This window comes from Podarcis vaucheri, assembly GCF_965113315.1.
Source record: "Podarcis vaucheri genome assembly, chromosome: 5".
Taxonomy (NCBI): domain Eukaryota; kingdom Metazoa; phylum Chordata; class Lepidosauria; order Squamata; family Lacertidae; genus Podarcis; species Podarcis vaucheri.
Window position 1 is genome coordinate 100604149 of NC_138763.1, and position 23523 is coordinate 100627671.

General features: G+C 44.5%; 1 protein-coding gene across 2 annotated transcripts in view; it reads left to right on the top strand.

Annotated features, from left to right (window-relative positions):
- The first annotated feature begins 509 nt into the window (after positions 1–509).
- SEMA3E (semaphorin 3E) overlaps positions 510–23523 on the top strand; it is a 166807-nt gene continuing 143793 nt past the window's right edge. For both annotated transcript variants that reach the window (XM_082223092.1, XM_082223093.1), the window contains exon 1: positions 510–1111. In XM_082223092.1, coding sequence (XP_082079218.1) covers positions 1000–1111 — 112 coding nt within the window. In that variant the 5' untranslated portion in view covers positions 510–999. The remainder of the gene's footprint in view (positions 1112–23523) is intronic.

Here is a 23523-nt window from a genome sequence, read left to right on the forward strand (position 1 = left end):
GTGGGGCGGGGAAGAGAGAAGCGTGGACCTTGTCCCTGGCCATTCAGCCCCTGTTCCCGGGAGGACCGGGGGCGCCCATCTGCACGTGGCCGGAGATCAGTGGCGTAGCGTGGGTTGTCAGCACCCGGGGCAAGGCAAGTAATTTGTGCCCCCTAACCGGTGGGTTTGCGCCCCTAACCCGTGGATTTGCACCCCCTAACCCGTGGATTTGCGCCCCCTAACCCTAACCCCCAGATGTTGCGCCCGGTGCGGCCGGGCCCCCCTGCACCCCCCACGCTACGCCACTGCCGGAGATGCTCCTTCGAAGAAGCCGCTCCCCGCGCCGGCACCTCGCCAAATCGCCCTGAACTTTGCCAGTGACTGCAGGGACGCAAGCTGCATCCCTGCTCGGGGGTGGATCCGGCAACTGCAAGAGCCCTTCTCGGTTCCAATTAGCCAAAGGAAAGAGGGAGAGGGAGACAGGGAGGGAGTGGAGGTGAGCTGCGGATTGGGGGGGGGGGAGAGGAAGGAGTTGCTTGGCAAGTCCGAGTTCTGGAGAGGACCGAAGAGGGCTGCTTCTCTCCTCCAGCACCCGCTGGCGCGCACGCACCTCCTCGCCTCTGCAGGAATTGCCTCGGAGCGAGCGAAAATCGCAGCCTCTTCCTGGCCTCGAGTCGCAGAGTTTGCTGCCACCCAGCCCAACAACAAGACGCAACAACGCAGCCCACTTGACGCCTTGCTTGTGCAGAAGCCACCGTCTTAGGGGAGGGCGCCTTCTTTTCTTCCTCATTCTTCCTTTCTTTCATGATATTGGCCAGAAGAGGAAGAAGAAAACGACTGTTTCTCTGGAGATCCCTGAATTTCTTCTCCTGAAGGATTTCCCATGAAATGCTCCACGGGGAACCTGGGGTGGGAAAGATCTAAGTACTCTCCGGAGTGAAAAGCGGAACTTCTGAGCTTTGCTATTATCGATTTATTAACCCATTAAAACAAAGAACATCCTCATTATTCTGGGACAGTATGGCAGCTACAGACCTCTTCATTTTGGCACTGTCTAGCGTTTTCCTAGACTTCTGGAGTCCGTGCCACACGACAGACACAAGCCAGCCAAGGTTACGCCTGTCACATAAAGGTAAGGCAACTTCTGTATTTTTGTGTGAAATGCCTTTTTTAAAAAATAAAAAAATGCTCTCATTGGCATGGAATTGTGCCACCAGCCGTAAGTGCCATTTTCTCCCAGGCGTTTCTGATGCGTTTTTTAAAGATTTGCCTTCACAGGACAGCTTCGTTTCCACTCTTGGCAAACACGTGCACCTGCGTTGTACTGAACCAGCCAGGAGCTTGTGTGTCTTGAAGATGCAGACAGCAGAGAGTGAAACTCTGTCATTCACGTTCACCCTCAGCAAGTGTGAGCAAGTCTAGATGCTGCGATGTAGCAGTCTCTTTAAGATGAGTTGATGAAGGAGGCTAACTCAGCCAGCATCACACACCTGGAATATGTTCAGTTACCATGCAAAGTGGGGATGTCTGAATTCTAGGAGTTTGCCCCTTAAAAATATAAAGTTAAGGGGGGATGTGTTGTGAAGCTGCGTCCTGATTCAGGCAGAACCAGCCCAAGCAAGCAGCTCAACTTTGCACTTCTGTGCTCCCCAAAATAATCATTAGGGCACCCCAAATTGGTGTATATATTGCCCTGCCATTGAAGGACTGATCCCCATTAAGAATTAGCAGGCTAAATTGAATCTCTCTTTTTGGATCTAGGCTGAGTATTTGGCAGAGTGGGGGTGGGCTGGATTCCTAAGCCACCAGATGAATCATCTTCCAAACGAACAAGTGTCATCACACTGTAATTAAGCTGACTGACTGCCAATAGCAGTCTGCTTCCAGCTTAAATATATAGCCCAAAGTCAAATGCTACTTGACTAGAAAATATTTGTGCCTTTCTGAACTGTTTCTCAACTCTCCAGGTTTAGTGAAGGCAAGAGTGTCAGAAAGAAACCACCTCATCTTTCCAAATCCCAGAGTTTAAAACCGCGCATCTGCTAATATTTCATCTCTGCATAATGCCTGCAGCAACCCAGGAAGTTAGACTCTCATTTGCTCATGATGGGATTTGGTGAAAAGCTGCTTTGACAGAGAGGCTAACCTGTGGCTTCTAGGGAGCAGGGGCTGAGCATTTGCCTAGTTCCTTGCAGAGGCAGCATAGGTTGAAAAGTTATAAACCCAGGAGCAAGGGCCCCCGCCCCCATACCTCTGGGTAAACATGCCTGCACCCTGACTTCCACTACAATGGTTGCAGCAGATGGTGCTTCAATGTCCAAATACCAAATCTACATTGAGCCTCATCCTATTCATGTGTAAGGAAGTGTTATTGTGTTCAGTTGGGCTTATTACCAAGTTAATGGAAATTGTTCTGCAGCTGTGAAGCCACATCTCTGTATATGTATACAGGCATGTTTTCCACTTTGTTCAGGGGGGCTTACCCCAAAGAGAGGGTGCAGACATTTACTTGGGAGCTAAGCTCCATCGAACTGAGTGGGGCTTGCTTCTGAGTACGCATAGAGGGGGCCTGGCTGCTAAGGCTCCACACCTGTGTTCACATTCTTGGGAATAAACCCCATGTCATTCAGTGCGTCTTGCTTCTGAGTAAGCTTGTGCCCTCCAGATGGTTTGGACTACAAATCCCAGCAGCTGTGCTGGTTGGGGTTGATGGGAGTTTTGGTCCAAACATCTGGAGGTCACCCATCTTGGCAAGTACTTTTCTCAAACCAAACTATAGGCAATAGAACTATTTAACTGGTTAGACTTCAGACATTAGAAAACTGCTGCATTAATCTTAAAGTGTTTCTCAGAGTTCTTCTTTCTGATCACCAGTTGGAGTGTTTAAAATATTTTTGTCATTATTGAAGCTGAGTAATGTGCTTTACACAGGGATGATACTGATAAGTAGCTTAGTATTATATGGCCACCTCACTAGCATCTGAAACATATGAGTGAGGTGAGGTGGCCATATAATATTAAGCCATATATTAACACTATGGTTATAGCCATATATGAACCAGAGTAATTGCTCACCATTCCCTGGTTCTCTACTCACCATTGTGAGTTAGAACCCCTATTTAGACACTAGGCATGCCCTCCAAAGAGAGTGGAAAGAGGAATCTCCATTGACCAGTTTGATTCTAGTTGTGGTGACAGGTGAACGACAGGTTGCCAAGAGGAAACTGCGAACTGATCTTCAGTATGCATCCTTGAGTTGCAACTATGCTTCGCAGAGTGATACAAACTGCTAATTGCAAGGAGAAAACAGAAAGATGGAATGAACAACAAAGTTGACTATTCTAATTTATCAGAGTGTTTTGCTCAACCAATACTCTAGATTAGGTTTGATTTTGTTGTTGTTTGTTTGTTTGTTTGTTTGTTTATACCTCACCTTTTCCCTTGACGGGACTCAACATAGCTTATATAAAAATAAAAACAGCTAAACACATATATATTTTTTAAAAAATTAAACATTGATAGAATTGCATGATTAATAGAATCACACACGGCTTACTATGGTTTACATAGCACATCCCCAAAAAGCTCTCTGAAGCACAGTTGTATGGGGCACCCCATAAGAAAATAGGTTTGTGATTTGTCTGGATCTAAACATCGGCACCAATCAATGTGCTTGCAGTGCTGGTGGTGGAACATTCCTGCCATGTGCATTTATACTGTCCTACCTGAGTTTCATTCTGGCCCAGAGGTAAAAGTAACATCTCATCGTTTGAACAAACAAGTCATCGATTGTCCTCACTGAAAGGAAATGGCTTGATTGATTCTCCCCATTCCCTCCATAAACAATTTTTTTAAAAAATAGATGAAAAAATCTCTGGTTACAGGGATTTCAAATTACCCTAGCGACTATTAACCAAACAATTGTCCTCACTGGAAATAATTGCGGCAATCAGACGGTTGCATAAAACCCCATTGATCTCAAATTGACATCCACACATAATACAGTCCTGCAACTATCACAATGCACAACAGTCAATTCCCATAAAGTGGACATAACTTTAGACTGACTGTGTGTGGTTTTGTGTCTGAGGTGCGTGTGTTACTGTCTGAAATAAATAAACCTCTTTTTGTACTTCTGCACAGCAGTACATTGGTTGACAGTCTGGGCTGGCTTCCTGCTAGGTTGCTATTGGAATTAGTGCTTCTGCATTCGCTTGCTAGCATAAATGTTTTCCCGATGGTTGAAATGAATCGTGCATTTCACAATGTTTTTCTTCAAGTTTTGCAGGGAATCAGTAGTAGCACATCATAACTCTGGCAATTCTTTTACATGAAAAAATGTCTTTCCTAGATATTGCTTGTACTTGAGTCAGCTGCCATTCATCCCAATGCATTCTTCAATATGATGAGAATTTGTCAGTTAAAGGTCCATTTTCCATGTGCATTTTACAAAAGCATATAGTGCAAGCTATTTATCATGAGTAAGCGGCTGCAACTTGGGTTGTGGTGGTCAGAGCAATGGGGAGGGGAGGCCCAAGCAATTCGAAGCAACAGATTTGCTTGTACCCTGGGAACAGCAATTGCCATTCTCCCAATCCAAAGAACCACAAGAACAATGGGCAAATGCTGCTGGTGCTATTCAAACATGTGCGCATGATTGTCTCCCGTCTGAACTGTATAGTCCAGAGGATGTTGCTGTGGGTGCCAAGGGCACAAAAATATAAAGATATGGAGATTGCACCACAACCTTTTCAGCAAAGACAGACTAAGAAGAAGAAGAATTTGGATTTGATATTCCGCCTTTCACTCCCCTTCAGGAGTCTCAAAGCGACTAACATTCTCCTCTCCCTTCCTCCCCCACAACAAACACTCTGTGAGGTGAGTGAGACTGAGAGACTTCAAAGAAGTGTGACTGGCCTAAGGTCACCCAGCAGCTGCATGTGGAGGAGCGGGGAATTGAACCCGGTTCCCCAGATTACGAGACTACCGCTCTTAACCACTATACCACACTGGCTCTCTAAGCTTTGCAGCAAATTGCCATTTCGTTGTAATTAATCCCACTGTGTGCCTAAAATGTAACATTCATATTAGCACTCAGTGTTCGACATTGCACAATGGAGAGTTATTATTTTACACAAAACCAAGCACCAGCCCTCTCATCACCCGGTGCTTTCTTTATCATGTGATATGCAGAATTAGTAAAAGGTGAAAGATTTCTGCAATCTGAACAGAAACCACAGTGCGATGTGCAGAATCGGTGTGGATACGCCCTATAAGAATAATAATAGGATCATAGAATTATAGGGTTGGAAGGGACGCCGAGGGTCATCTAGTCCAACCTTATGGTGGCAGTGCAGGAATCTCAACTAAAGCACCCATGACATGTGGTAGGCTGGTACTAGGCTTTGTAAGAGCCCAGCAAGTCTGTCCTTCCAATGGTTGACTTATCTCAACTGGAATCACATACCAAGAAGGCTAAGGGAAAGGGGTGCTTAACTCAGAAGGTGGTCTTGCCAGTGGGGAGGAAGAGGAGTGCGGGGGGGGGCACCATCCCTGGCAGCGTGATCCCAGTGGGGAGCCATCATGGCTGCCCCCCGGGCTGGGTGCCACGCCCCCTGGCAGTGTGCCACACCCCCAGGATGCCCGCCAGCCCTGCCCCCGCCTGCTCTCCACCCCCCGGTGCCAGGGCATGAAACTCCGCCACTGGGTCTTGCTCCAGGGGTTCATATTCTCCCCTGAGGTTCCAGGCAAGGTCCCCCCCCCTATGAAGAGTCCAGGGCTCAGGACTTATTGGGCCACTTTCTAGATTTGCCTATGGCAATGAGCCACGCTACACATTGGGACTGTGTTGCGCACAAAGCACTGTTGTGCACTACATGCTAACATGGAGATCTAGCCTCAATCCCAAACCATGTTGTTTAGAATCAGCAGATTGGCGTGACCCAGCCTTAAAACTCTCTACAAAACTGCCTAAATGGCTATTCACTTCCCCAGGTGTTAGAAATTCGTACTATGACATTAACACACACCCCAAAACAATTGTACTGGAAGGTTAAGAGAAAAATTACAGTGATTCTGCCATAGGCCAAACAATTCTCAATACACTAATTGGATTGTGCAAACTGCCCCTCTCTCTGTGAGACGCCTGAGGGCAGGCTCTTGTTTTTGAATGGAAGCTTGGATTATTGGGAAAAGGCAAATTCTATACTTGTTTCCAGACACGGCATGAAGTACACATAGTTGGGATTCAGATGACTTAAGCTCGCTTTTTGTGAAATTCGAATGCTAAAATATTTCACCCATCCAAAATGTGTTTAATGTTCACTTCAGTCTACGTTACTCAAATACTCCTGCAGATAAATGCTTAACTAGTTAGATGGCTGAACAGGCTTTCCAGAAACGTTACTGCAGAAAGCAGTAAAATGAGGTGTCTGAGAGAGATAGGCATAAATAATACCTTCCACTCTGAAGTAATAAGTAGTTTCCTTCATCAATTGGTCTTTTATTGTCTTGTTGATGGCCAGTGATTTGTTTCACTTGCAGTATTATGAAGTGTTAGGTAGTTATGTACATTTGTGAGGTGTAACTTCTTAAACAACTGCTTTCCATCTGTTTTGCTTGCACAGAATGACTAACATTAAGACTCAGGTAAGAAAGAGCCCACTTATCACTCAGCAACTTGCCAGTCACGTTCTGAACTCTCGAATGCATTGTAAATATTAGCATTCTTGCAAACATCTTTATCTTCTATTTTGCCACAACTTTCCCTCGTAATTGCTTTTGGTGATAAACTGACATGCAAAAACCTGTTAAGAAGAACAGTATAATTGGTGCCTGGTGCATGTTTTCATGAAGCCATTCGTGATTCAGAAGCATCTTACAAAAGAAACTGCAGTTGAACATTTTAGTGAAATTCTCATGGGTGGGGGTTTTACTTTAAGACGGAATGAAGGGCTTCCCTTAAAAACAAGACAAGTAAGAATACTGTTATGTATTGAAGTTCTCACCCTGGGCCAGCAGGGGGATACTGTAGATAGTTTTCACTCAGGTCCACATATGCAAATAAGGAATTGAAAGTGACATTCAGTGATTGGATAGTTACAGAAAGTTGTTACTGTTGCATTGTAGTTGAGCTCTATACAAGCAGCTTGGCTGAACCCTTCAGCTCAGTTCTGTTCTGGGCCTGTGAATAAACAAGAGCTGTTTGAAGAATTGCTGTGTCGTCTGATATGTTTACCCACAACTTAACAAATACCAGTCTCAGGCCCTTGGTAGACAGCCTCCCCATGTCCCCGTACTTTGGGTACAGAACAGGAGAAGACATTGTCTGGTAACTTCTCTCATGGGGAAGGCAGTCAGGGAGGCTGCAGGGTGCTGGGAAAATAGGTATTTAATGGAAATAAAATCACATAAGTCACCCTCACCCATCTCACAGTGATATGGTACTATCTACTCCATACACACCGAAATTAGGAAGAAATTCTGAAGTGCTCTGAGAACAAGGAAGAAACACAGAGGCCTCTTTTTTGGGGGAAGAGGGTAAATTTGAGAAACTGGGATGTCAGGTTTCAGTACCGTACTAACTTTGACTCATATATTGTGGTTGCTGCCTTTTCCAGGTTAGAAAGAAGAGATAATGGATAGACTTTTGTAAACCAAGAAAATATTTAATAAAATTATTTTGAAAGAAAGAAAAAGAAAGAGAGAGAGAGAGAGAGAGAGAGAGAGAAGAAAAGCACTTGAGTCTTCTTCAGGAATTCCTCATGTGCAAGCATGGTAAAAGGGGATTAGCCCTGTCCCCGAAGTCACACATCTACTCCCATTCCTGTTGTGTTGGGCATTATTTCTGAAGAAAGTAGTCTGCGCCAGTAAGTGTTAAGTTATCATGGGAGAAGCAATGGGGATTAGCATGCTAGCTCCTCTCTCTGCTCATAGCTGTTGTCCTCATCCTCCAACCCATTGAGTGTGATCTTCTGAACTGAGAGCATCCTGTGCCCATAGAAGATGCTCAGATGTTTTAGGGGGATCCTTGGGAAAAGATCAGGGTTCTAAAATACATGGGGAACCGCTGTAAGTACAACAGGCTTCCCATTTCATAAGCTGACCCTCCAAATGTTGGGGGATGACGAGAACAGTGATGAGGTGGCAGAGCTACCACGCTTGTCCTTGCTGCTCCATCACATGATGACGTAGCGCTTATTGGTAGTGCCCGAAAAGGTCTGTAGTTGCCCAGGGTTCTAAATCACAAGGGGAGCTTTCACCTATGAGCAGGATCCTTGCTTGAGAAGTTATGCCCAACAGGGCCACAGGGGCAGCTGTGTGACTTTGGGGTTGGACACATGAACTCAAAGCCTCTTTTAGCACCCTGACCCTCTTCATGAAGCCAACACTCGAAGAAAGCTTTGGTGGAGGACAATTGCATCTTATGGTTGCTAGAGAGCAAGAATGCTCATCTTCCACAACAAGGGATAAGGGCCAACTTGAAAATCAACAGCAAGCTGAACAGCAACTTATTGTGTATTACACGAATAATGAAAAGTTAAGACTTTGCATAATGTTCTGCACAAATGCCAAGACTAGGGAGACAAATTGCCTTTCGAATCTCTTTTGTACCTTAAATGTTGACTAGGTACACAAAAGGGTGGGCAAACATGAGGCTTGTTGGGCCATCTTTTTCTTTTCTTTCTACTAGTACCCCAAGATCTACCAAGCTGAGTCAGCTACAAACGGCTTAGAATTAAACTACAGGGCGCCTCTGATCACATTCTGAGCCTAGGAATTTGTTTTCAGTACCTGAGTTCACAGTTCACACAAAAGTCCTGCCCTACTTTGCTTTCTTCAATTCAGCAGCCTAATCAGGATGGGAAAATCATTCAGTTGTTGTAGCTGACCAACAATTAGCCTGCGATTTGGACAACTCTGTCTTGAAAGTGTGGCTTTGAGTATTCAACTTCCTCACCCTACCCTTTACTATTGAGGCCCGGTTATTTAGAGTTTAAGCACCCACCATGGAATAGCCCCAAAGCATGTTGCCAAGTGTTAAGTTGTGGGGGACGACATATCAGACGACACAGCGATTCTTCAAACAGCTCTTGTTTATTCACAGGCCAGAACAGAACTGAACTGAAGGGTTCAGTCAGCCTGCTTATATAGAGCTCAAGTACAACGTCACTGTAACAACTTTCTAAAACTATCCAATCACTGAATGTCACTTTCGATCCTTCATTTGCATAACTATCTACAGTATCCCCCTGCTGGCCCAGGGCAAGAACTTCAGTACATAACACCAAGTATGGCAAATTCTATTTTAACCCCTTGAGGGGCACCTCGTACCCATGTTTTCCTTCTCACAGATCCCAATGCTGGGTGGGGGTGGGACACACACATGTGTGAGAGATTGGTTCTTCCACCCCTAGTACCTGGAGCTAACCATGGCAAATTGGGTCTCCTTCTTCTGAGTTACCCAAAGGGCCTCAGTGGGACCTACATGTAAAGGACAAAATCATGAGCATTTCAATGTTGTGAGAAAACAGCACGTGTGTCTATGACGCAGGACTGGTCACAGCAACTTCACATATCATGGGATATTTGCAGTTATTGTTGTAAATTCAATTTATATCCTGCTGTTCCTCTTAAAGGAGCCCAGGGCAGCCAAAACCAAAATGGCAAGACAATACCATTTAAATGAAAGCGTGTTTAAAAACACATACTTGTTTCCTTTTGACTTCGTGAGAAATGTAAGTGTTGGAATTCTTAAGCTTGTAACAAGATCCTAGAGGCTACATGAAATGTAGTCTTATTCTTATTCTTCAGTCTTATTCTTTGGTAGCCTAATGTCATGGATCTAATTCTACTCTGGTGGTCTAGCCTGTCGCTGATAAGTCTTCCAAATTGCAATTATTCACATGGCCCACAGAGACAATTGCACATTTATATTAAGCCGTACTGTATCTGTTTACACGCCTTTTTCTCTGCCTGCAGATATAGACTTGAGAAACAAACATGGAAAGCACAGGAAACAGACACACACACAAAAAGTAGGCTGCTCATAGTGTTTGAAAAGGTGAGAATTGTATTATGGTGAGAGCTTATATGGGGTGTGAATACAAACAGGAATGATAATCGGAATTTATATGTGTTTGGGAAAGGCTACACAGCAAGCTGTCTGTGACATTCTTGAATCCTCTAAGAATGCAATTGTACTAAGCACTGTTTACTTCCACTCTGTTTTGTAACTTAGTCCATATATATATAGTCAGACAAAAACTTGATGCTGTTGATCAAGCTCAAAATTATATTCCAATTGCATGATTTTTGCATGTTAAGATCCCAAGACCTCCCCCAATAAATAAAGACACGATTGACACAGAATTTAGTTTAAGGTTATAGCCATAATTTTGGCCACATCTTTATTGATTACAGATCACGACTGGTTTGCTTAGGCATTGGTTCCTGACTAGCTACACCTGACCTCAGCAGGGCAGCACTGACGCCTGGACTCCAGCAGACGTCAGTAAGGGAAAACATCCAGGGGGAGCATTGAATCATAGAATCATAGAGTTGGAAGAGACCACAAGGGCCATCGAGTCCAACCCCCTGCCAAGCAGGAAACACCATCAGAGCACTCCTGACATATGGTTGTCAAGCCTCTGCTTAAAGACCTCCAAAGTAGGAGACTCCACCACACTCCTTGGCAGCAAATTCCACTGTCGAACAGCTCTTACTGTCAGGAAGTTCTTCCTAATGTTTAGGTGGAATCTACTTTCTTGTAGTTTGGATCCATTGCTCCGTGTCCACTTCTCTGGAGCAGCAGAAAACAACCTTTCTCCCTCCTCTATGTGACATCCTTTTATATATTTGAACATGGCTATCATATCACCCCTTAACCTCCTCTTCTGCAGGCTAAACATGCCCAGCTCCCTTAGCCGTTCCTCATAAGGCATCGTTTCCAGGCCTTTGACCATTGTGGTTGCCCTCCTCTGGACACGTTCCAGTTTGTCAGTGTCCTTCTTGAATATTGGACCAGACTCAGACTCAAGCTCACCCCAAATGCTCCAAGTGGCTCTGGCATGGCCCTAACCCCTGGAAGGGGATCGGACAAAAGCAAGGCGAGCTCCTGGATTCCTTTAACAGAATACCCTTTCGCACATTGGGAGGGGCAGGTGTGACAACCTCCCCTCCCCTCCACCTTGAACCAATGCCTAACCGCCAAACCTTACAATGTTGTGACGATTTGCTACGCGGCAGGCGAAACCCAAATGGCACCAGCCAATCCGCCAAATGGGAAAATTCCTACTGGGCCCCTGTCCCAAAAGCAGACGACCCACGACGGCACAGCAAGGTCATAATGAACCCTAAATATAGGGAGAGTGGGTGGGTGATCCGGTGCACTAGGTGAAAAAGAGGAAGCTCAATGCAACGCGCATCGGTATATAAAGGTCTCTTGGTTAATGCATGAAATGATCCCAATGGCCAGATTTACCCCAGCAACCAAGGGTTTTGTGGCTATCCAATCGCTCCCACCCACACAAGCAGTGAGGTCAGTCCTGATGATCTCACCACAACACGTGCTCTCTGGGAGGACGATGCGATTTGTTAGATTGGCCAGGTTTGCAGCAACTGCTCAAATTTTGAGGGAAATGATTTGTTATTATTATGTACAGATAACTTGCAACTTATGCACATTTAGCATGTGTGCATGCAGCTTTAAACGCTTGACCTCTGGAAAAAAGACAGGCAATCCCACCCACTCTGGAACCCAATGTGTTTTGACTATATACGGTTTTGGCTTTATGCACAATGCCCTGCATAAGTTCAGAATTGCCTGTATTGCCGTATTGTTGTGATTTATCATTGTAGGCTGCCTTGTGGAGATGCTTCCTTGAAAGGTCGGTTATATTTACAAAAAAGCAAATAATCCCTTGTATTAGTTCGGACTCATCCTTAGTTTTCCTCTAGAATTGCTGGGGAGCGAGGCGAACAACTGCAGTGCTTCTTCACATATGGAATAACATTAATTATCACTATTATTTTGCCAGAAGCTGTGGTAAAGGCTTAGATGGCCCTTTAAAAGGAAAAGGTACATTTTGGATGGGTCTAATCATAGCTGTCAGACGTGATGTTCAGGCTGCCTCTGTTTCTGAAGCAACCTTTGCTTGCAAAGACTCTGCACCTTGGAATAGCCGGTGCTGGGGTCAGCCCTCTTCATGCCTGGCTCATAGGCCCGATGAGGCATTGACTTCCCACTGTTGGAAACAGAATGCTGGGCTGTATGGACCCTTGAAAGGATTTCTTGTATTCTGTGAGTAACTTAAAGCAATTGATTTGGTAACATGCAAAGTGGTCATCAGATTCGTGGTAGCTATGTTCAGGATTGTTGTCTCCTCGTTTATCTGAAGCCGAGCTGGGCTTTGTATGCTTTAGATCTCCCCTCAGCTCCTCTCATAACTGCATCTTGTCAACAAAAGCTTCTGTGGGTTTTGTGCAGCAGGACTTGGAAGGGTTTGAAGTTGCTTGGCATGAAGAAGACGGCAAGCTGCGTCGACTTCACTCCTCAGGCTGTTTTCAGCTTTTGTTCTTTACATTGGAGAAGAACTGAGTGTCACTTGAAGTTACAAAACATGAATGGGCTGGATGTGGCTGTTTCTGTTCTCTTATCTCTCTGCTTTCAAAGTGACAACACCATCTGTTGGAAACTTTATGGTGCAAGTCAGGGCTCCGCTAGAAACAAAAGTTTGACTTAATGTCGCATTAATATTCTCGAGGTGATTTACTGTATGCTGTGCAGCAACACACATCTGTTTTCAGCCTTCCTGAGGAACCTTGGGTCAATGAGTACTGTAAAACGTTGCAGTTGGGAATACTTAGCATTATTAAATCTGGTGTCCTGGTTCTCTTCATGCTGCCAGACAAAGATGATGAAACGGCAGTGTGCAGTCAGCACTAATTAGGAATCCCTCGTCTTTTTTTAAGAAACATGCTTCCCCGGGAGAGGGAAAGGATAGAAAACCACTTCAGTCCTTTTGAAACATTTGTTCATTTTTGAAGCTCTTTTCCAGTTTAGCTGGTGGCCATATGTCCAGTCCGCTGAAATCCCCCATGGGGGGCAGTTTTGCAGCCACAGGAGCATGGAAGAAGGAGCATACGAGACAAATGGGCCACTGAGTTTGCCAGGAGCAGCCTGCATGAGGCCAGTGGCACATTTCTTTTACCTGCTGCGTAGTCAGACTGCTCGTATATTTGTTCCTAATAAGGATGGCAGCCTGGGGGATTTTAGCATGTATGAACTAGGCCCTAGACAAGCTGTTGAGATGGAATGGCACTGAACATTCCAGGGCTGATGAGGCATGAAATGGAGTTTCCTGTTCAAAAACAGATGGGGAGCTTTGTATCACAAAATAGTGAGACCAAAAGACCATCTAGTCCATCAGTTCTTAAAGTTTTGTTGCACGGGGGACCACTGTTATGGTTTGCTTCTTCTTTGTGAACCTCCACAAAGTATAGGAAATGTTGTAGAAGATGGAATAAAAACATCCCAGAAGGATGTCACATAGAGGAGGGAGCAAGGTTGTTTTCTGCTGCTCCAGAGAAGCAGACACGGAGCAGTGGATCCAAACTACAAGAAAGAAGATTCCACCTAAACATTAGGAAGAACTTCCTGACAGTAAGAGCTGTTTGACAGTGGAATTTGCTGCCAAGGAGTGTGGTGGAGTCTCCTACTTTGGAGGTCTTTAAGCAGAGGCTTGACAACCATATGTCAGGAGTGCTCTGATGGTGTTTCCTGCTTGGCAGGGGGTTGGACTCGATGGCCCTTGTGGTCTCTTCCAACTCTATGATTCTATGATTCTATGATTCTATGTCTCCAGTCAAACATGGGGAGAGCCCTCAGGCTTCCCAGAAATATTGTGTTGGAGAAGGGAGAAAGTGGTGGTGGTGGGACACATTGTTCCTGATGGTGAGGAGAATGGCATCTAAGTCCCTGCATCTGTCATGCGGAAAGATGCTCTGCAGCACCCATCTCTTCCTTCCACCTGCTCCAAGGTAAGTTTCTGGGGAGACTGGGGCTAAGAGAGACAGCACTGAGTTCGGAGGTTCAGGATGGCCACTGTCTTGTTCACAACAGGGATACCATCAGGGTATCCACCCAGATCCTGCTCACAGATATTCAAATGAGCACCAGAGCAAATAGTCCTGACAGTTTAACACACTCCCAAATTAAGGGACAGGAGAAGGTGAAGCATTGCAAGGGAGGGAAGCTTGGCTAGTTGCTGAGTGAGCATTACTGAAATAATAGTGACAAAGTTAAAAGAATAGTGACACAGCACAGCAAGCCTTCTATTGTTTCCCCTTTTTCATCACTGCATGCATTCAGCAGAACTGCCTGAGATGTAGAAGTGCGGATCAATCAACATTAATCACCTTGGCTTTTTCATCTACTTTCATCTGGGAGACCACCTGAAAATGCCCTTCGGGCAACCTGTAGTCTGTGGGCCACAGTTAAGAAATGTATTACAACCTGTGAGGCAGGGCCAGCTATCTCACCCACCTTTAGGGTTGACATATTTCAAAAAGTAAAAACAAGGACACCCTGAAAATTGCTGAGCTTTTTAAAGGAAAAACCGAAAGTTGCTGATTTTTCTATTGACTTGTCTAAGATCCAGGACAAAGTTCTGCCTTTTGGAAATTCCCTCTGAATATCAGTTCCGCCTTTGAAATCCAGGTAATCTCTGGGGAAAACCAGACGTATGGCAGCCCTTCCCAAGGTCAGTCCCACCATGTCCCTCAAGTGAAGTACAGGTGCAGAAGAACACAAATGATGGGGAAAGGCAGAAGAAGAAGAAGAAGAAGAAGAAGAAGAAGAAGAAGAAGAAGAAGAAGAAGAAGAAGAAGAAGAAGAAGTAGTAGTAGTAGTAGTAGTAGTAGTTAGGGTCACTGCCAATGTACATTGAAACTTATTAGTCAAATCATCCCAAGAAAAAATTAACTGGGTGCAAGTCTTGGTTGACCATAAACTTGACATGAGCCAACAGTGTGACGCGGCAGCGAAAAAAGCCAATGCAATTCTGGGCCGCATCAATAGGAGTATAGCATCTAGATCAAGGGAAGTAATAGTGCCACTGTATTCTGCTCTGGTCAGACCTCACCTGGAGTACTGTGTCCAGTTCTGGGCACCACAGTTCAAGAAGGACACTGACAAACTGGAACGTGTCCAGAGGAGGGCAACCAAAATGGTCAAAGGCCTGGAAACGATGCCTTATGAGGAACGGCTAAGGGAGCTGGGCATGTTTAGCCTGGAGAAGAGGAGGTTAAGGGGTGATATGATAGCCATGTTCAAATATATAAAAGGATGTCACATAGAGGAGGGAGAAAGGTTGTTTTCTGCTGCTCCAGAGAAGCGGACACGAAACAATGGATCCAAACTACAAGAAAGAAGATTCCACCTAAACATTAGGAAGAACTTCCTGACAGTAAGAGCTGTTTGACAGTGGAATTTGCTGCCAAGGAGTGTGGTGGAGTCTCCTCCTTTGGAGGTCTTTAAGCAGAGGCTTGACATCCATATGTCAGGAGTGCTCTGATGGTGTTTCCTGCTTGGCAGGGGGTTGGACTCGATGGCCCTTGTGGTCTCTTCCAACTCTATGATTCTGTGATTCTATGATTCTATGATTCTATGATTCTATCTCCGTGGCACCTGGTCTCACAACCCCTGGTGCTTCAAAAAAGGCTTCCATCATTTGTGACTCATCAAGTGGAATCCAAACCTTCAGCCACGTACAGAGGCCCACCCCTTTTTAAAATTATTTTTTAACCTACTTGGAACTTGGATCATTTGTCAGGCCACGATATATGGCTGGCGGCTTCATTGAATTTGGGATGCTGCACATTTTGTTGCCATGTTCCAGAAGCAGTGTGGTGGAAAGAGCCTAAGGAATGGGTTGCAGGAGAGACTTGCTTGAGAGGTTCTTCTCACATCTGTTTTCTAATTGTTGTCTTCACTGTGGTTTAGCTTCATTTGCCTTATGATGCAGCTGCTAAGTCATTGTTATTTATTGGACCTGATTTTATGATTTCTGAATTTTTGTGTTTTGTTATCCCCCCCCCCCGAATACATTTATTACTTTCTTTTACTGTTCCCTGCTTTGGGATTGAAAATATTCAGCGAGCAGCTGGTACTGGGTCACACCCAGGACTGAGGAAGCAGGGGAAAAACAGGGTTACGTTCTGTGTGTCCATGTACAAATAAGTGTGAACCATCTCAGAGTCTCCTATCCTATACTTTTAGGATCCTGTTTTTGCCTTATTAAAGAAACACGGGAACTGCATTTCAGAAAACGCTTCTACAGTCTTCATGTCCACTGTCAAGTTCAGTTCTGATAACTGTATTTGCCCTGAGTCGATCACTTCTTAGATGCAAACAGCTTTGGCCACAAGAGGAAAGAAGGAATGCTTAAACACTCTCCTGTTTGCCGGAGACATTCCTTTTGCCCTTGGGTTTCTTGCCTCTAGATAGTTTCCGAGGTCACCCAGATGGCAACAAATGCCAGCCAAGCATCTGCATAGTTTCATTCTGGAGAGTGAATACCTTAAGTCAAAGCTTTGTGCATCTCCTTGTGTTTCAGGGAACATCCTTGACCATTGGCTAGTTACAAATCCTTGCAGATACAGTGAAACTAAGCAAGCAAGCGGTCCATCCACAACTACACACTTGGGTGGTTATCTGTAAAACACACAAACAAAAGAAAGTGTTGGACTGTCAAATGTCTCTCTGGTATTGACAGAAAACATGCACTAGGGCTGGGAGATATCTATTTTTCAATATATCACCAGATCAACATTGTGATATACTGATATATATATATACTGATGTATAAGTTGAATAAATAATAATAATAATACTGATATGACACAATGATGTGCTAAATAAAAATGGAGCTCTGTAGAGACACCAGCTGGCCTCACAGTTTTTCCTGCATCCTGATTTTTGCATAGCATACACATCATGTTTCGTGATACATAGCCAGGTCAAAAATTGTGCAACCGATATCACGATGTGGACCAGTTTTGGACAATATATTGATATATCACCCAGCCCTAACATGCAACAGCCTGAGGAAAACTAGCTTTAACATTCTGGATGCTCCTTGCAGCTGCCCATAAATATACGTGCACATATGTTTGCAGCCCAAGCCCCTCATTGGGCATGTGTCCCTTGCATGTCATAGCTGGGCTTTTCACTTATGGATCTGGGCCTTAGTGGTAATGTAGGAGGGCAAGTTGTCAGTTGTCAGACTGAAACATCAAACCACTCTCCTTTCTTTTGATCAGTTTTGGTGGCTGCATGCCACACAGGTAGACATTCCTGTGTGCTGTGTGTCATCTAAGGACCCAGATGTATTGTAACTGGTTTGTAGGCCAACATAGTTCCATAACTTATGTTTCTTTCTGTGAGTTTTTGACAGCTAAGTCCATAGTGTAATATGCCTCCGTTTGAGGCAGAGATATACTCTGATGTCTGCAGCCAATCCAAACTTAGCATAGCATGAATGAGTGATCCTCGAAACCATAAGTAGGCTGGAAATTGCAATCTTCATCAGGAAGTAAGGATAATTCACTGAATAGCATATTTGTTAAGAAATATTTGCTCAGCATCTTGCTAAACTCCCTTCCTGTTGGCTGCCGTATATGATGTTTGGTCGTATGCCAATGCCCTGAGAAAGGGCAGATATATGGTCCTCTCTGGACTCACGGGCTACAGTAAAGCGGCAGCTGTTGAGGAAAAGAAATTTCACAGTAAGTGTGTGATCCTTACGAAATCGCATTGCTCACATTTTTTGAAAGTTTCATCAACACGGAAGCAGCAACATTTCCCAAGCCGTATGGTCCTGTGAGTGCATCATCTGAACTTTATCATTTTGCCTGTTTCCAGATTCCTGGCAAAATGAATATTTACTAATAGATTGAGAAGGGACTTAAATGAAACCCTTTCATATGGTAATGATTATTTTTGGCAAGCCGTTAAATGTGGCAGTTCTGCAAGCCAGCGAACTAATATTGGGAAGAAAGGCGTATAGAATCCCAAGTCCCTCTGCAGTTTGGCATCTGCTCCAAACTCCCCTCTCTTCTGTTTATTTATTTTTTATCTAAAGGCCTATTGGCTTCAAACTGTGATGCAATTAAACTTCTATTGGAAGTCAAATGGGAAGCTTCTTAATGGTTCTAAATTTGTTTTATAAGGATGCGGGATATGAATTGTTCCTTGTAATGTGCAACAGATTTATTTAGCAGGCTTACGAAAATAGAGAGAAGCAGCTGTACATCATTTGACTTGTAGCTGCTCATGAGACCGAGGGGTATAATTTATTTACTGATGAGTCAAGAAACAAAGCAGAAGAGCTACAATCTATAAAGTCATGATCCCCCTTTTTTAGGCTCCCGGAGTGACAAGCCTGTAGCCGACAACTGTACCATATGAACAGGAGTTAGTTTGCTGGTGGCTTTGTTCAATTTATTACTATTCTCACTTGCTGTACTTCTGAAGGCTTGAAAAACGTTATGGCTGCTTATTTTAAAAAGATATTTGGCCTGAGATTAAGTAGCTGGCATGCTTACCTGTAGAACAAGATGATTTTTGCTACACCTTTTACAGCAGCAGCAATCCATTTGGGGGGGAAGAAGGTGAACTTCAACCCCTTCTTTCTCAGAACAGATGGTTACCGGCACTGTCAGAGCAAACAGCAATGACCAACTTGACTAGGAGCTGTCCATATGACCGTTATCAAAAGGGACTGTGATACATCCAGAGCCTGGGTACATCCTGGAACTAGGGTAATAACCAGCTTTATTTGTCGTTTTTCTGAGTATTCAGCATATGGTTGAAAAAAATGCATGATAAGAACTCTGGGCGATAGGCACGCATAACATTCATAATGACATTACTTGCCACCGTGCACATAGCAACCTCAATACCTGCAATCTAACACTTAGTTTGTGTTCAGTTTCTTGAGCATGGCCACACTTAATCCTACAAGCTTGACACTTCAAATGTCCAGAGCAAACACTTGGCTCTCATGGTTGTTATTCTCTTGCAAATATAACATTTTAAGTGTGTTTTAAGTGCATTATTCAAATGTGACACTAGATGGCAATGTTGAGCTCATGGCAAATTCAATATATATATATATATATATATATATATATATATATATATATATATATATATAAAAAATTAAAAAACATTTCCACAGCGTTATTTATATATGTCTAGATTCCACCTAACGAACGCGGGTGGCGCTGTGGGTAAAACCAGTGCCTAGGACTTGCCGATCGTATGGTCGGCGGTTCAAATCCCCATGGCGGGGTGAGCTCCCATCTTTCGGTCCCAGCTCCTGCCCACCTAGCAGTTCGAAAGCACCCCTAAGTGAGAGCCAGTGTGGTGTAGTGGTTAAGAGCAGTAGTCACGTAATCTGGGAAACCGGGTTCGTGTCTCCGCTCCTCCACATGCAGCTGCTGGGTGACCTTGGGCCAGTCACACTTCTGTGAAGTCTCTCAGCCCCACTCACCTCACAGAGTGCTTGTTGTGGGGGAGGAAGGGAAAGGAGAATGTTAGCCGCTTTGAGACTCCTGAAGGGGATTGAAAGGCGGGATATCAAATCCAAACTCTTCTTCTTCTTCTTCTTCTTCTAAGTGCAAGTAGATAAATAGGTACCGCTTTATAGCGGGAAGGTAAACGGCGTTCCGTGTGCTGCGCTGGTGCAGGCTCGCCAGAGCAGCGATGTCACACTGGCCACGTGACCCGGAAGTGTCTGTGGACGGCGCCGGCTCCCAGCCTCTAGAGTGAGATGAGCGCACAACCCTAGAGTCTGACAAGACTGGCCCGTACGGGCAGGGGTACCTTTACCTTTACCTAGATTCCACCTTGGTTTCAATTCTGGTTGTGGTTCCTGCTGCTAATGCTGGGTATTTCTGATACTTGCTTGCAACTTGACCAGCAAAGCAATTAGCCATGTGACCCAATCAATAAGTGCTAGTCTGCAGGCCATATTCTTTCTCTCACTTTTGCATTCGATAGGGCGAATGCAAACTATTATTTATCTATTAGGAGCACCATTTAAAAAATAGAATCCCTTAGCAAGGTTACATATGTGGTGGAGATCAGCCAAGTCATCCCTGTTTGGTGTTTAACACAGGAACTCGTGAAAATCTTTTTCTTCCTATACAGTCCTCAGAAGTCGAAAACCTTGCAAGTCGAACATTTTGGCTCCTGAATGCTGCAAACCCGGAAGTGAGTGTTCCGGTTTGCAAACGTTCTTCAGAACCCAAATGTCTGACGCGGGTTCTGCGGGTTCCGATTGTTTTGGTTTCCGAACGTTTTGGAAGTCAAACGAACTTCTGGAATGGATTCTGTTTGACTTCCAAGGTACAATTGTAATGTAAAAACAATAGGGAAGTTCAGAGGAAACGCCTCCTCTACTGAAAAAAACACAAAAGGGAAGCACTGCCCAACCTTGGTGATATTAGAATAAGTAAGGAGGATGCTGCAGTCCAGTCTAGGAAGAGAGGTGGTAAGGGAACATCTAGCTACTTTAAATGAATTCAAATCCAGGGCCTGATGAGCTGTACCCAAGGGTACTAAAGGAGCTTGCAGGTGTAATCTCACAGCCTCTGTCTATGATGTTTGAGAATTTTTGGAGAACAGATGAGGTCCCTAAGGACTGGAAGCAGGCAAATGATTTCCCCATTTTTGAACAGGGGAGAAATGAAGATCAGTGTAACTACTACCAACCAGATAGCTTATTGTCAATACCAGGGATGGTCCTAGAACAGATAATTAAAATGTGAGCACTTAGAAAAGGATGCTATGATTACTAAGACCCAGCATGGGTTTCTCAAAAATGAGTCATACCAGACCTATCTCCTTTCTTTCCTTTTTTTAATAGTGTTACAAGATCAGGAGAATGCTGTGAAAGTAGTGTATCTTGATTTCAGCAAGGTTTTTTTGACAAATTCCCCCATGATATTCTTTCAAGGAAGCTAGTAAAATGTGGGTTGAATGAGGTAGCTGTTAGGCGGATTTGTAGCTGGTTGAGTGGTTGTAGCGGGTACAGGTGAAAAGGATCTAGGGGTCTTAGTAGATGACAACATAAGTCAACAGTGTGATGCAGCAGCAAAAAAGCCAATGCTCTTCTTGGCTGCATCAACAGAAGTCTAGTGTCTAGATCAAGGGAAGTAATAGTCCCACTCTATTCTGCTTTGGTCAGACCACAACTGAAATATTGTGTCCAATTCTGGGCACAATTTAAGAAGCATGTTGACAAGCTGGAATGTGTGCAGAGGAGGGCAACCAAGAGGATTGAGGGTCTGGAAACTAAGCCTTATGAGGTGAGGGTGAAGGAGCTAGGTATATTTAGCCTAGAAAAGAGGAGACTTAAAGGAGATATGATAGCCATCTTCAAATATCCCAAGGGCTGTCACATGGAAGATGGAACATGCTTGTTTTCTTCTCCTCTGGAGGGTGTAACTCAAACCCGTGGCTTCAAGTTATAAGAAAAGTGATTCAAACTCAACATCAGAAATAACTTTCTGACAGTAAGAGCTGTTAGATGGTGGAACGGTCTTCCTCAGGAGGTTGTGGACTCTCCTTCCTTGGAGATTTTAAAACAGAGGTTGGGTAGCCATCTACCATGTATGATCTAGGTGAGATCCCTGCATTGCAGGAGATTGGACTAGATGACCCTTGGGGTCCCATCCAACTCCACAGTTCTGTGATTCTATGGTTAGTTGTGGCTATTAATTTCAGTGGATTTATTCTGAATATGACTTACATTAGATACAACTTGTTATAATTGGAAAAGGGAGAGAAGTTTGCTTAATTTTATGATGCTTTTGCAGTTCAGAAACAACTGTTACTCAGTACTCTAGACTTTACATGCTGCTGTCATTTATAATTAAGCTGGATGTTACAGTGTGGGTGGGTGGATTAAGCAAGAGTGAAGAACATAAAATTGCCTCTTTTATTTATCAGGCATTGAAACAGCTGGTTTAGACCGTTGTGGTGCTCTAAAGGGGTTAGATGGATTTCAAAAGCCAAAAAGCTTATAAGACGTGGCGTTAGTTTCAGGCTCTTCTTTCAGTGAGAAATTCACGTGGTATGTGTTTAAAAAGTCTTTCCTCTTATCTCTTTTTCATCTTACATCACACTTTCCATTTACAAGAACTTCAAAGGAACCACCATCAATATTCTGCAAAGGTGTAGAATCAAATCCCATTTAAGCTGTTTGGGGTTTTTGGGACAAGTGTGTTTGTGTATCTGGCAGCAGAGAAAAGAAAGGACAGCTCAAACTGCATGGCTTTTTAAAGCCACTGAACGGTTTTGGTTTTTTCCTTGCACCATGACTGGTGCCCCCTTCACATGTAGCGCATATGAAGGGAAACCTTTGCATCTTGAGGTGGCAGTGAGGCTGTGTCCCTGGTCTCACACCTGCTGCCACAGGTGTCTCCAGCATCACCTACCAGCATCCTCACATAAAGGTGGACAACTGCAACAGGGGAGCCTGTGCCCAGAGACCTGCATGAGCTCCAGCTTATGTGGAGCATTTGCACATGGAGGTCTATGCATGGATGAGACAGGGCCTATCAGAGCCGCCCAATGCCCCATCATCATGTGAAGCACCTTTGCATTGGACACATGAAGAGGGCTTCACATGATGATGGGGCATTGGGCAGCCCTGATAGCCCCTGTCTCATCCATGAATAGACCTCCATGTGCAAAGGCTTAGCTCTAGTGGCAAAGTGAAATTGCACTTTGATAGAGCATCTGCTCTCCCATTCCCTGATTCATATGCCACCAGCAGTGATGCTCTGCTTTGTGTGAATTCACTATCATGATCGATATCATTTATTAAATTTGTATACCGCCTTTCATCTGCAGATGCCAGGGCAATTCACATCATCATCATCATCATCATCATCATCATCATCATCATTTATTTATACCCCACCCATCTGGCTGGGTTTCCCCAGCCACTCTGGGCGGCTTCCAACAGAACACTAAAATTCAATAACCTATTAAACATTAAAAGCTTCCCTAAAGAGGGCTGCCTTCAGATGTCTTCTAAAAGTCTGGCAGTTGTTGTTCTCTTTGACATCTGGTGGGAGGGTGTTCCCCAGAGCAGGTGCCACTACCGAGAAGGCCCTCCCTGTAACTTGGCTTCTCGCAGTGAGGGAACCACCAGAAGGCCCTTAGCGCTGGACCTCAGCGTCCGGGCAGAACAATGGGGGTGGAGACGCTCCTTCAGGTATACTGGACCGAGGCCGTTTAGGGCTTTAAAGGTCAACACCAACACTTTGAATTGTGCTAAAATGGTACTTGATGCAACTGGACCATTTGATGCCCTGGTCACCCACTTTACAACCCTCAAAAAAGGGAGGTGAAATTTAATGAGCGAGGGCTTTCTGCAGGCAGGATGCATAAAGAGGAACGCCACTACAGTGGAACTCACAACCACAATCCATTCCAGAGGCCCGTCCTTATGGCGAAATGGGTCCCTG